Source organism: Typopeltis vanoorti, chromosome 10 (genome assembly GCF_054136105.1).
Source record: "Typopeltis vanoorti isolate ZY-2024b chromosome 10, IOZ_Tvanoo_1.0, whole genome shotgun sequence".
Taxonomy (NCBI): Eukaryota; Metazoa; Arthropoda; class Arachnida; order Uropygi; family Thelyphonidae; genus Typopeltis; species Typopeltis vanoorti.
Genome location: NC_143558.1, coordinates 92294330 through 92308076, shown reverse-complemented (window position 1 = coordinate 92308076; position 13747 = coordinate 92294330). Strand labels below are relative to the sequence as shown.

At 35.5% G+C, this 13747-nt stretch overlaps 1 protein-coding gene across 2 annotated transcripts in view; it reads right to left on the bottom strand.

The window, feature by feature from the left end:
- Window positions 1–13747, bottom strand: part of Rab3-GAP (Rab3 GTPase activating protein) — a 732105-nt gene that overhangs the window by 262163 nt on the left and 456195 nt on the right. For both annotated transcript variants that reach the window (XM_090399255.1, XM_090399256.1), the window contains one exon: window positions 13141–13420. In XM_090399255.1, coding sequence (XP_090255381.1) covers window positions 13141–13420 — 280 coding nt within the window. The remainder of the gene's footprint in view (window positions 1–13140; window positions 13421–13747) is intronic.

The following is a 13747-nucleotide window of genomic DNA, read 5'->3' as shown; positions in this document are numbered from 1 at the left end:
GCACACAAGTACTACATAACAGCAAATGAGAACTGAAGCTAGAAAGCTAACGTTTTCCTAAAGTCCTGATGGTGCCCCCTGGCAGGCTATATTGGTGGTTCTTGGCCTTTGGGCTGAAGTTCTTCTGATAATTGTTTCCCAAATTTGGGGCAGTCTCATGCATCCAAATTTGTTGAGGTTTGGCATGTTCCTAAGGGCTGAGGCTGATTCCATGAATAGTCTTTCATACTTGAACTTGCTGCGGTGTATGACTGTGGCTTTCTTCCATCTTATTCTGTGGCGAGTATCCAGAGCGTGGTCTGCAAGCCCAGAGTGGCTGTACTGGTGAAATCGGATGTAATCCTTGTGTTCTGAGATTCTGATATTTTCTGTCCTGCCTGTTTGGCCAAAGTAAGACAATTTACAGCTGCAAGGGACTTGGTATACACCAGGTAGGTCTAGGGGAAGTGGTTGGTCTTTAGTGGAGTGGATAAGGGATGTCAATTTTTTATGTGGTCTATAACAAGTGGTTAAGTCGTGTTTTCTTAAGATTTTGTTGATTTTTTCCGAGGTGCCTCGGATGTAGGGAATGGTGATGGATTTAGAGTAATCTTTTTTGTGAAGGGGAGGGGGTGGTGGGTTGTGGATAACTGGGTTAAGTATTTTCTGGATTTTTTGGGGGGGGATAGCCATTGGCTGAGAAAGTGTCATGGATGTGATTTAGTTCAGTGGTTAGGGCTTGATCATTTGAACAGATTATTTTTGCCCTGTTGAATAGTGTCTTAATAACTCCATATTGTTGTGAGGGGGGGGGGGGTGATGGGATTGTTGGTGAATGTATCTGCCTGTATGGGTGGGTTTTCTATAAACTGAGAAAACCAAGGTTCCATCAGGTTGGCGGGTGACTAGTGTGTCTAGGAAGGGGAGGTTATTGTTTTCTTCTTTTTCCAGGGTGAACTTGATTCTAGAGTGTTGGTTGTTTAAGTGTGTTAGGAAGGAGAGGAGTGAATCCGGGCCATGTGGCCAAATAGCAAACACATCATCAACGTAGCGAAGCCATATGGTAGGTTTTGTGGGGCTGAGTTTAAGGCTTTCTCTTCAAAAGTCTCCATAAAGAAGTTGGCCAATGGTGGGGAAAGTGGTGAACCCATGGCTGTCTCCTCTATCTGTTTGTAGAATTTTTTCTGCCAAACGAAATAGCCTGAGTTTATTGTAAACTGAAATAGGGCTGAGATATCGGGAGGAAATTTAGCTTGGATTAGCTCTAGGGTTTCTTTGAGGGGTACATTCGTGAATAGGGAGGAGACATCAAAACTGACCATTATGTCATTAAGTTGGAGTGTAAGGTTTTCTATACTGGCTTTGAAGTGGGCTGAGTTTTTTTATGTGTGATGGTGTTTTGCCAGTATAGTGTGAGAGCGCTTTGGCTAAATGCTTGGCTAGTTTGTAAGTGGGGGTTAATCAATGCTATCCACTATGGGACGTAATGGCACATTTTCTTTATGTATTTTAGGGAGCCCATATATGCGGGAGGGTCTAGAGTTATAGGGTTTTAGTCTGTTGGTAACCTCCACAGGCCAAGAAGTAACCTTCTTAAGGAGCCTATGGAGTTTTCTAATTTGTGAGTTGGTGGGATTGTAATTAATGGGGAGGTAAGTGGATCGATCTAATAGCAAAGCCTTGAGCTTACCTGTGTAGTCATTAAGGTTGAGTACCACAGTGGCGTTCCTCTTATCTGCTTTGGTGATCACTATTTCTTTGTTTCTCTTCAATTCTTGTAGTGACTTGTATTCACTAATAGATATGTTGGATTTTGGAGGTTTTGCTTTTTTGAGAACACAGGCTACATCAAATCGAATATCGTTGGCGATGTGGCTTGGAAGTTGGCGAATTCCGCTTTCAATTTGGATCATTAATTCCTCGGCCGGTAATTTCTTAGGAGCAATGGCGAAGTTGTGACCACGTGACATTTTATCAAACTTGTTGATATGTCGGCTCCGTATTCGATCGAATTCTTTATTAGCTGCTGTACATAAGACGTCATGTAGGACTGACCAAAGCTCATGATTAAGATCCATCACCATTGCCTACATCCAAGGCACCTCGGAAAAAATCAACAAAATCTTAAGAAAACACGACTTAACCACTTGTTATAGACCACATAAAAAATTGGCATCCCTTATCCGCTCCACTAAAGACCAACCACTTCCCCTAGACCTAACTGGTGTATACCAAGTCCCTTGCAGCTGTAAATTGTCTTACTTTGGCCAAACAGGCAGGACAGCAAATATCAGAATCTCAGAACACAAGGATTACATCCGATTTCACCAGTACAGCCACTCTGGGCTTGCAGACCACGCTCTGGATACTCGCTACAGAATAAGATGGAAGAAAGCCACAGTCATACACCGCAGCAAGTTCAAGTATGAAAGACTATTCATGGAATCAGCCTCAGCCCTTAGGAACATGCCAAACCTCAACAAATTTGGATGCATGAGACTGCCCCAAATTTGGGAAACAATTATCAGAAGAACTTCAGCCCAAAGGCCAAGAACCACCAATATAGCCCGCCAGGGGGCACCATCAGTACTTTAGGAAAATGTTAGCTTCCTAGCTTCAGTTCTCATTTGCTGTTATGTAGTACTTGTGTGCACGTGTCTTTGTATTAAGTTCCCAAGAAGATGGCAACGTGACGTTTGCCGATATATCGGAAAGTATATATTAAAGTTTATTTAATTTATATTTCTAGTATACGCTGTCAATTTCTTAAATATTAGTTATCATGTTTAACCAGCGTATAAGCCTCTCAACAATCTAGTGTGTCTGTAGATTTGAAGAGCTTTATGTGAGTGAAATGCGATTTTAAACTTTACACAGGAAAGTATTAACTCCTGTATTCTGCATCCTTTTTAGAAAGGGCAACTGGTTAAGTTTCTAGATAAATGGTTTTTGCATACCGCACTGTTTAGCATCACATGCTATGCTTACTTTCTGTAAAATTAATAACCAGGTATTATGGCTTAGGTACTGGTTTAAGCTCAATTAGGTTTGATGGAATGAATCTCCTCTCTTCTCCTCCTCTAGCCAATTTCTAAATGGAGCATTTTGAAAAATATGCTCTTGATACTCTCATTCACAAATCTTCTATCTCGGTAAGATACACCAATGATATGTTCTCCATTTGGCCATGCAACTCAGACACATTAGACTCTTTGCTTCTCCACCTCAATGGCCAATAACCCATAATCCAGTTCACTATAGAAAAAATAAAATAACAATAGCCTATCCTTTCTAGATATTCCAAATGGTGCTCTTTCTTTCTCAATTTACAAAAAACCTGTCCAAATGGGTTGTGAACAGGTTAGACGAAGCTCTTGTGCAACAGTGGACAGAAAATGTTGGATGAAGGTCTCTCCTAAATTCTGCCATTCAGTACTATCTTGAGCTTTTCTATTCCACTAGATCTCTTTCAGTCTGAGGAATAACATTCAGATATCAATCTTGCCCATAATTTGAGTGTTATCACAATATGACCTGCCGATTGCCATTTGGATTTGCACCTTATTCTAAGCTCTTACCCAAGTATTGTTCTATTTTAAATGATAATACTGAGCAATCATCTCTCCATTTTCCTCTGGTGAGTCCTCAACTTGGTCCATTTTTTTTTTTTTTAGAAATAGTCCATGATTCACTTCTAAATATCACGACTAGAAACAAGCAACTGTCGAATATATTGTATTAAGGTTAATCGTGATGCCTCCTTAGTGCTTTCAAAAGGCTGTCCAACTAAGTTGAATTCTACTATAATTTCTTCTTCGCTGCCTCCCAAACTGCGATCTTTTGTCCTAGGTAAATATAGGAGGGTACTATATTAATTTCCTGGTGTTCCATATGTACTAGCTTTTTTGGTTATGTATTTATTATACATTATTTTTATTTTGTCTTTGTTTATATTTAATCCTTTCTTTTTACTTTCTGCATTCAATTCACTTCAATTCACTGATCATTTGTTGAAGTTCTTCTACATAGTTTCCTAAATGAACAATCTCAACAGTAAATTGTAGGTGATTTAGTTCTTTTCCATTTACTATGATTCCTCAATGTTTCCAATCCAGATTTTTAAAAATTTCTTCTAGGGATGCTGTAAATTATTTCATATTTGTTCATATAAAAAAAAAATTCATATTTGTTCCTAATTTCATAGAGGCAGTTGAATTTTTATATATATGATTAAGTATACCTATTTTTCAATACCTTGATTGTTTCATGGCTTCTAAAATATCTAACACTGAGACTGAAACAAATGCCTTTTCAAAATTAATAAATGCCAAATCTGAGATTTTGGTAATTCATTTGTCTTTTCAGCAATTTGTCTTATATATATATATATATATATATATATATATATATTATCAATAGTGCTCTAGTTCTTTTCTGAATCCTGCTTGTTCTGAAGGTTGGCAAAAATGGACTATTTTTTGTATTCTAATTTAATAATGTTTGTAAAAATTTTGTATATCATTGAAAGGAGAATGACAGGGCAGGGCAGTAATGTTTAATATCTTCTGCCTCCATTTTTAAAAACTATAATAAGGATAGCATTATTTCAACTCTTTGGTAGTCTCTTCTGTCTTAGGCAAGATATATTTATCTACAGAACTTCTCCTATTAAAATATTGTGATATATTACTAAAATAAAGAGCCAAAAGGCTTCAGTTTGACAATGCAAAATTATATAAGCAAAGTAGATATTAGATCCAGCATTATTTCAATGCCGAATGTAGAAACTCTGAAAGTTTCATAAGATAAGTTGAGTAGAGAGCTTATGGGAATACACTCCCTGATATTCAAAAGTTGCCTTAGTGTGTACTACTTAAAAGACATAGGCACCGGCTAAGTGTCCTATGAACCTCTTCTCATAAGTGTGTAATTTCTTGTCATCATTTCCTTGTTTTACATAGCTCTGAGAATTCTATTCTACATAACTTGAGATCTCTTTTCATTTCTCTTCACTTCCTGAGAAGTTTAGAGTTTATTTGGATAATTTTCTTTCACCTTTCTTTTTGTTAATTCCACCAATCTCTCTCTCTGGCATTATTAAGAAGGGTCTATATTATATATATATATTAAAGTTTTCGTTCATATCAATATTATAAAACTTTTCTTCTATCTCTCTTTGGAAAAATTCTTTGTTTTTTTCCAGATTTATTACATTAACAGACAGGCTTCCCTTGTAGGATTTTATATTCTAGTCTAACATCTTTCACTTATTGTTATGCATGTGTGTTATCGCAATTTTTATATTATATCCTATAAGGTGTTTCTGTGACAAAGCCATCTTCTGGAATGTCTCTGCGATAGAGATTAAACCTGTGTTTAATTATTTTTTCTGTGCTGCATTAATTTCATTAAACCTAATTTATGAGTTTAAACCAGCAACAAAGACTTAATACCTTAATGTATACTTTTGTTGATGTTGCTTTTTTTTTTTTTTTATGGATAAAGTGTTGGCATTTGTTATTGTTCTCTATTTCATATGGTAATAATGTTATCTTTTGTTCTGTGAATTGTGTTGATACAACTTCCACAGTCTGCATTTTAGTGTTCTGTGAATGTTTTAAGTTTTGTGATTGTATAGCAAGTTGTTGAGCAGTGTGATTATGAGATGCTCTCTCAAAACTCATGGTATGAGTGAGTTGTTAGCGCTTGGTGATATCAAGAATTGTGGTAGGTAATGTTATGCACCATGTGTCTTTGTTTAAAAGCTGTTACACGGTGTCTTAGATTTTTTATGCTGAGGATTTTGTGTATGGCCTTAAAGGGCCACAGTTATTGACAATTGTGTATTTGATCTCCAATTGTTCAATATAATTTTTCAAATTTTGATAGATGACTATCATCTAATAATAATAATAATAATAATAATAATAAATACTTCACATATTTGGAACTACAATTCACATACATACACTGTAAACTTTGAAACTTTTAGGTTTCAATTGGTTATAAAATCTGGATGGATCCATAATATTCTTTATTTTATATTATACTTATGTCAAATGGAAGCCTTTCGGCTCTAGAGTTTAGTAATGTATTATGCCTACCAAGAGTTCACTTACAATGAATATAGCTTTCTGATATAGGATTGCAAGCATACTGGACAGAGAATTTTTCTTTTTTTTTCCCTTTTTTTTTTTAGGTTTCTGATAAAAACCAACAGTGCAAAACAGCTGATCAGACCAATGAAACCTAATTTAAGTATTAATAAAAAGTTAACATATAGGTCCCCTGGACAGAACTCATATTTAAAAATCATGAGCAGCATAAAATTCATTTTTATCCTGCTCCAAACTAAATCATGATCATTCCTATTTCAAATCCCCTGTATATTCTTGTAACATGAAGCAATCTGAAAACATCACTACCTATAATAAGACAATGAATAAGACTTGTTATTTCATGAATGCTCTCTGCATTTGAATTTATAAATTCCTTTGACTATGGAAAGTAACATCTGAAATCTAAATTTAGATACTTTTTATCACTGTTACATCTGTTTTTCCCCTTGAAATTTTCCAATAGCATTTCTAAAGAGTTGTGACAAAATTCCTATTTCAGCTGCTTAGGTCTCCAATAATAATAGTCTTTCTTCTATCTTTAGTTATTTCCTCTATTGACTTAAAGAATTCTTTATTTATGCCTGTGAGATTACAGGCATAAATTTATTGTCCTGTTTTCTCACTTATGCTGAGAAAATAATTTTTATATCTGTGCAGACATGAAAATACATATCAATATGTATTTAAGTTATGTAAATCCTCAAAAAAAATTTAACACACACAAGATGCCTAACTATTCAAATTAACTATATGACGTAAATGGAATTTGGTACAAAGCAATGATTATTAGCTGCAAATTATTAGCAGCGGCATTAAACCAATATCAACATCAGAGATATTTTAACTCAGTTTTTCACTTTAAGCAGATAAATAAGCTACTGATTCAATGGTGTATAACTATGTTGAATAACTATTAAACAATTAGTATAAAAAGCAGCAATAAAAAGATGAAATTATCAAAATAGGCAGAAACATGAAAAACGTTAACTTAATTCTTGGAAACTATGTAAGAATAAGTAAAAAATTTCAACCATTATGCCCATGTTAATGAAGAGAAAAATTAATATGGAAATAGATAACAGAATACACAGAAATGGAAGAGAGTTATTTCAATAAATTTATATGCAAGAGGAGGGAGAAATTTGCCTAATATCTAACCATCAGTGTATATGCAATACTGTTCACACCAATTTTAACTTATGGATATGAGAAATAAGTTAGAAATAAAACAATTGAATGAAGACCAAAAAAAAATTTAATATCAATCTCCAAAACGATCAGAAGAACAAAACCAAGACTATGAAGGGGCAGTGATTCTTCCATATATCCAATCAATCACAAATAAAATAGCAAGAAGATTTTCTCACCAACAAAACTTAAAGGTTGCCTTCTACCTGATCAACAAAATCTCTAATCGCTTGAAACTTCTAAACCTTCTCATTCATTCCTTAAAAAATGAGGTGTCTACAAAATCAGTTGCAATTGTGGCCTACGGAACATAGGAGAGGCAGGCAGATCTGGAGCAATACACCAACTGGAACACTTTCAAGCTGGTGTATTGCATATCGAGAATGAGAGAAAGCACAAATCAGAGCTGGCAGCAAACAAAAACAAAAAATCAAGTAGCATGACAACAAACTAATATGCTTCACACAGATTACTGGTTTTACTCAAGAGCATTCAAAGAATCAGCTGGAATGATGAAACATCCTGTACAATGCAACAAAAACCAAGGTATTGTTTTACACTAGATCTGGTCTTCATCAATTCATAATGATACACTCATATCTACCAGCGGTATACAGCAATCCACGAACCAGCAGCCAGCATAAGCAAATACTTGCTTTCCATTGTTTAAACATGTTTAAATATTTTTAACTGATAACTATTGTTACTTGCTTTCTAGATTTTTAGTTATTCATGTTATTTCCTGTTGAAGTGAAACAAAATATTTCCTGAAACTAGTTGAAATAAAAAAACCGTTTCTAATTGACATCTTTGTTTGTGGTTTAATACTGCATAAAATATTTCTAGGGTAACCTAACTTTTATGAAGCTGAATCCATCCCTCAAATTCATCCCACACATTCACAAAATGAATTTCTTTATCTTACACAACTCTGCTAGCATCCTATTTGTAATCCTTGCTTGCTATTTCAACTCATCACTATCATAGGCAATACACTGACTATCTTTCCTACCACAGTGTTATCTTTTACTCTCCTTAGCAACCTTCTGATGTCCATCCTTACATTCTTCTTGTTGCTATCCAGATAATTTGTACTAAATATTTTGTTCACCTACTCTTCATATGCAGTGCTTCAGTCGCTATGCTCATTCTATTCCCAGGAAAGTAAACTATATGCTCCTTCTCATTAACCACACTTCTAATAACTGAATTCACATACATGACTACTTTTGAATCACTCGACATCTCTTTCACATTGCCATTTTTTTATTCCAGCCTTCCTCTCTCTTTAATACATATTCTCATTTCACTCTGCAATAGCTTCATGTCTTGCATCATCTTCACAAACTCTTTAATATCCTGAATTATTTTTCACTGCTCTTCATTCTCTACCCAGTTGGTTACACTCTCTCTCTTTTCCTTGCTAGCTATCATGCTTTCTATCTTACAGTCCATTGGTCTGCTACTGCTACCTTCACCCTTCTCATTTATAGTCTCTTTCACTATCATTTAATCCGGTAACCAAATTCACTACATCACTTTCAGTTTCACAGCTTTTAGCATTAACTTCCACTTCCATTATTTAATTTTCCCACTTCCGTCAAGTTTCACATTTTTGGCTCATAAAACACACACCTACAACACACCACACACACACACACAAACACTTTTTCTATCCACTCTCATACCACAATCCATTTTCTCTAAGCAATAAACACATACTACATTTGACAAAATCCCAACTATGAAACCTTCTGAGCAAAGACATATAGGTCACCATTGTTCTCATTTTCATCAGTACCATAAATAACACTATTTGTGTATGATACATGGTATAAATATATTAAAAATATAAAACACACTCAATCATACAGTCATACACAAGGATGCCAACTAGTAATTAGCAAAATTGTTGCAAATTATATATCAAAATAATAACTTATCTGTAAGCTCACATTGATGCTGTCATTCCAATACATGCCACCATTTACTTATCTCTACAGAGATGATTAATAAACTATCTCAAGTCTGATATAAATTGTGACTGTAGCATTATTAATTATGACAGTTATATGCAAAAATGTCTATTAACCACCTTACCGGCAATTATGGATCAAATACGCATCCTCATATGCTTTGCATCCATCATATATTTCAATGTAATGTCAATCGTATTACAATTTTATTATGCACTTCGCATCCATGGTAACTTGGACGTATATATACGTCCTGGCCGGTAGCATGGTTAATTGGATGCATTCTATGGCTATTTTGCCTGCTTTGTGGAATAAAAAACCTTGAATTTCTAGGAGTAAAACCTTGCCATTTCCATATATTGCCTGACTCACCTTTAGTTGCAAAGTGTAATTAAAGATTCTTGCATCTTGATGGGATACAAACAGTCTTCCCAAATTAAAGCACACACTGTCTTTGCAATTGCTGACTCGGGAATTCCAAAAATTTGAATATGGTGTGCATTTAATGGATTCCTGGAAATAAAAAAGAAAATAAACTTGCCAACCTGGTTGGCCGAGTGGGTAGTACAGCTGCTTTCCAGCTACAGGCTGTGGGTTTGAATACCACCAAGAGCACTGATGTTTGGGATTGTTATTAGATGGTAGATGATTTCAATGAATAGTGCAAAACCTTCAGGCTGCGACAAATTTGAATATGGTGCACCATTAATGGATTCCTAGGAATAAAAAAAAAGGAGAAAAAGCTTGCCAGCCAGATTGCTGAGGGGTTAGTGCATCCACTAACTCTCACTAACAGGCTGTAGGCCTGAATTCCACAAAGGACATTGCCAAATGTGATTGTCACTGAATGGTAAATCAGTTTGTTGCATAGTGCAAAACACCACTGCCTAGCTTACTGGGAAGTGGTGTTTTGACTACAGTCAAATGTGGACATAAATTTATTGCAGCATACTAATAAATTATATCACACAAAAAATTTATTATAATTTTTGTACAAATTAAATTGCAATATGTTTTGGGCAAAAGTTACAAATTTTCTAAGGATGTAGTTAAGGAATTAATGTAGACTGCTTACAGAAAACTATGCAGAGACACATTTCAGTATGGAATATGCCCAACCTGAACTGCAATGCAGCTCTCACAACGTTGTACCATGCTTAGCACCAAGTGATTCAGGAGTTCTTGAGGCAAAACAACACTCTTACTTCAGAGCAAGGATAAGGCCTTGTTTGTTTTCTGAAGGGGAATTTTGAGCAGTAGTGTGTCTTCCTATTGTATTCCAAACATGTTCCATGGGGTTGAGATCTGGGGAGCATGTTGGACAGCTGATGCAATTAATATCCTTGATCTCCAGAAGTATCTCCACTGCTCATGTACAATGTGGTATGGCACTGTCATCCATAAAAATGAATCCTTCTTCTACAGAACCATGGAACAATCGTACATGACATTGAAGAACTTCATTGCAATATAGTTTACCAGTCATAGTCCCTTTTTCCAGCACTTGTAGCTCAGTGCATCTATAATAACTCCCCATACCATGACTCTAGCACTGCCATATCTATTCCTTTCAAGAACATTCTTGCAATGGTAAGCAGTATACCACTTTCACACCAGATCAAGTATCATCTAGAATCTGAGAAAAGATTAAAACAACTCTCATTTGTAAAGAGTACAACAGCCTATTGGTGTCTTGTCCAATTTTTATGGATTACTCTATGATGAGCTGTGGACAGATGTCTTGCCACAGTTTGTTGAGATATCCACGTACCTGTGCTTGAATGGAGCTAACTTGCAAGCTGATCAACCGTGATATATGTCGATTTCATTTAGTTGTTATAACCAAAAGTCTGTCTTCATGATCCATGGGAGAGCAAGGGTGACCTCTCAGCAAATGTCTGGAACACATTCCACTTGTTTGAAATGCTATCCAGTGCCTGGATACAAAGCTATGTCTGATTCTAAACTCTCTGGCAATGTCCGTAATTCTCTGGCCTTCTTCAAGGTTTCACCACCCTAATTAAGCAATGCATTCCTCAGTTCAACAACTCTATGCAAAGAAACCACTTCTCACCCTCTTACTCACAATTGCCTTTTGCAACTTCCAGGGATGGTCACTTGTCCTCACTCCTATCTCCCCTTGCTCTACTATATGAAAGAGTTCCCCAATGTCAACCCTGTAACTACCTCTTAACAGTTTAAATGTGTTAATTATATCACCTTGACTTCTATCTGGTAATTTGTAGACCACATTCCCTCAGTCTATCCTTTTAACTAAGAAAAGTAATATCACTTTTGTTATCTGCCTCTGCACTCTTTCCAAAGTTAAGTTATTCCCTTCAAATGCTTTTGGCTCTCCAGACAAAAGGCTGCAGGTCCAAATCCCACCGTGGGCATGGATGTTAGTGATTGTCTGTGAAAATACTAGTGGTGGTGGTAGATGGTGTTCGTATAACCATCACTCCAAGATTTCTTGCCCTCCCCAACTTCCTCCAACAGAGTATGCAGCTTCCCATCGATGTATCCCAAACTTCAAAACTTTACATTTAGTTGAATTCAGCTGACCCCCCCACATTCATTTGCTTATGTGTCCAGTTTTCAAATCCTTCTGAAGGGCTACCATATTTGCACTATTACTAATAACCCTTCCCAACTTCACATCATCTGCAAACAGCTTAACTGAATATCCCCTTGCAATCAACTGACAATGCCATTGATAAAAATGTTAAAGAATACAGGTCTCAGTACTGAGCCCTGGGGGGTAGACTACTTTTAACCTTCTGCTTCCTTAATACCACTCCTTCATACACAACTCAACTCTGATATCTGTAAGACAGCCAATGTCCAATCCAGTTTACTATCCTGATATCTAAACCCATGTGCTGTAACTTAAATATCAGCTAATCATGTGGCACATTGTCAAATGCTTTTGTAAAATCCCAAAAAATGGCAGCATATGCCTTTCCCTCATCAACTGCTCTTGTTACTTTATTATTATAAAAGGCAATCAGATTACTAAAACAAGAATGCTCATAACAAATCCATGCTGAACTCTCACAGACAACATTACCCTCATCTGCCCAATGCTATATAAGATATCTCTTTAATCTCTTAACAGCTACTTGTGAAATATAAACTGGTCTATAGTTTGACATTTCACTTTCAGATTAAAAACTCTGATATAGATTCTTTGATCTGATTTGAATCCCTTATGCAATGGCACTCCTTCCACTCCTTGGGTACCTTTCCCATAGCCAAACTTTCACTGAAAAGTCACATCAATGGAGATGTCAGTTCTTTAGTGTATTCCCCCAAAACCTGTGGCTTTCTAAATCCAATCCAGTCACAATGCTTTATTGACAGTATTAAAGCTGACATCTCCAGAATGAAATCCCCAATAAAGCGTTCATTAAAAAAAATCTACTATGTCCTCTGAATCAGTCACTCAACTCCCATCTTTGTCTAACATAACAAAGGCATAACAAAAGAATTCTAATTCTTTAGGAGAAAATTTCTTTGGATCTCAATGCAATTTCTTTTCTATGTTCCAGTTTTGCATTCCTCACCATACTTGTCACATTAAGGTTGATTAAAGGTTATAAGAATCAGTGTGATGAAATAAGCTAATATTTTGCAAAAATTCTGAGAGGTCAACATAAATTTATACATAGTACCAAAAAGTATGCTAAATCAAAGTACATTCATTTGAAATTTTTACACATTATTCATGCAAGTCACTTGACCAAGCATTATAAAAAAGTATTTTAAAGCAACCATGAGAATCTACTGGGCATACCAATATATATCACAGATTTCATAATTAATGTGTTTTAAAACAGATGTATAGATACTTAAAATTATTCTCTTCTTAAACTAACCTAAAGCTTCAAGCTGGTCACTAGGCAAATTAGAAACAAGTGTGATTGGTAATTTCTCTGAAGCTGCTGAGTAACTGTCATCCATACCACTTATTTTCACTAGATGACTGTCACTGACAACAAAACAACTCATGAATTCACACAAAGGCATATCTGTAATATCATCATCAACAAATCTTACGTGCTTCCTATTTGAAGGTACTACAGCTTGATAAACAGTAGCAAGAGACAGCATGCGGCTTGCATCTGCTTCAGTGATATTCAAACTGTTGGCAAATATCTGCAAAAGATTTAAGAATAAAAACTCCATAAGAAAATAAAGTTTAACTGCAATTTAAAAAAAAACAAAAAGGTTAAAGCTAAGGCCAACATATTTTAAAATAAATGAGTTTTTTTTCCTGCACCTCCCTCTACATTCTAGATATTGAAGTGTAATAGACTTCCAAAATTCTCTTTTATGGAAAGAAAAATTTGCAACATTATTATTATTGATTTGTTGATGATTATTATTGATGAGTTGCAGCAATAGAATGTAACGAATATCATATTGTCCAAAAAGATAGAGGAAATAGCGAAGGTGGGGGGGGGGGATATTATTAATGATAGT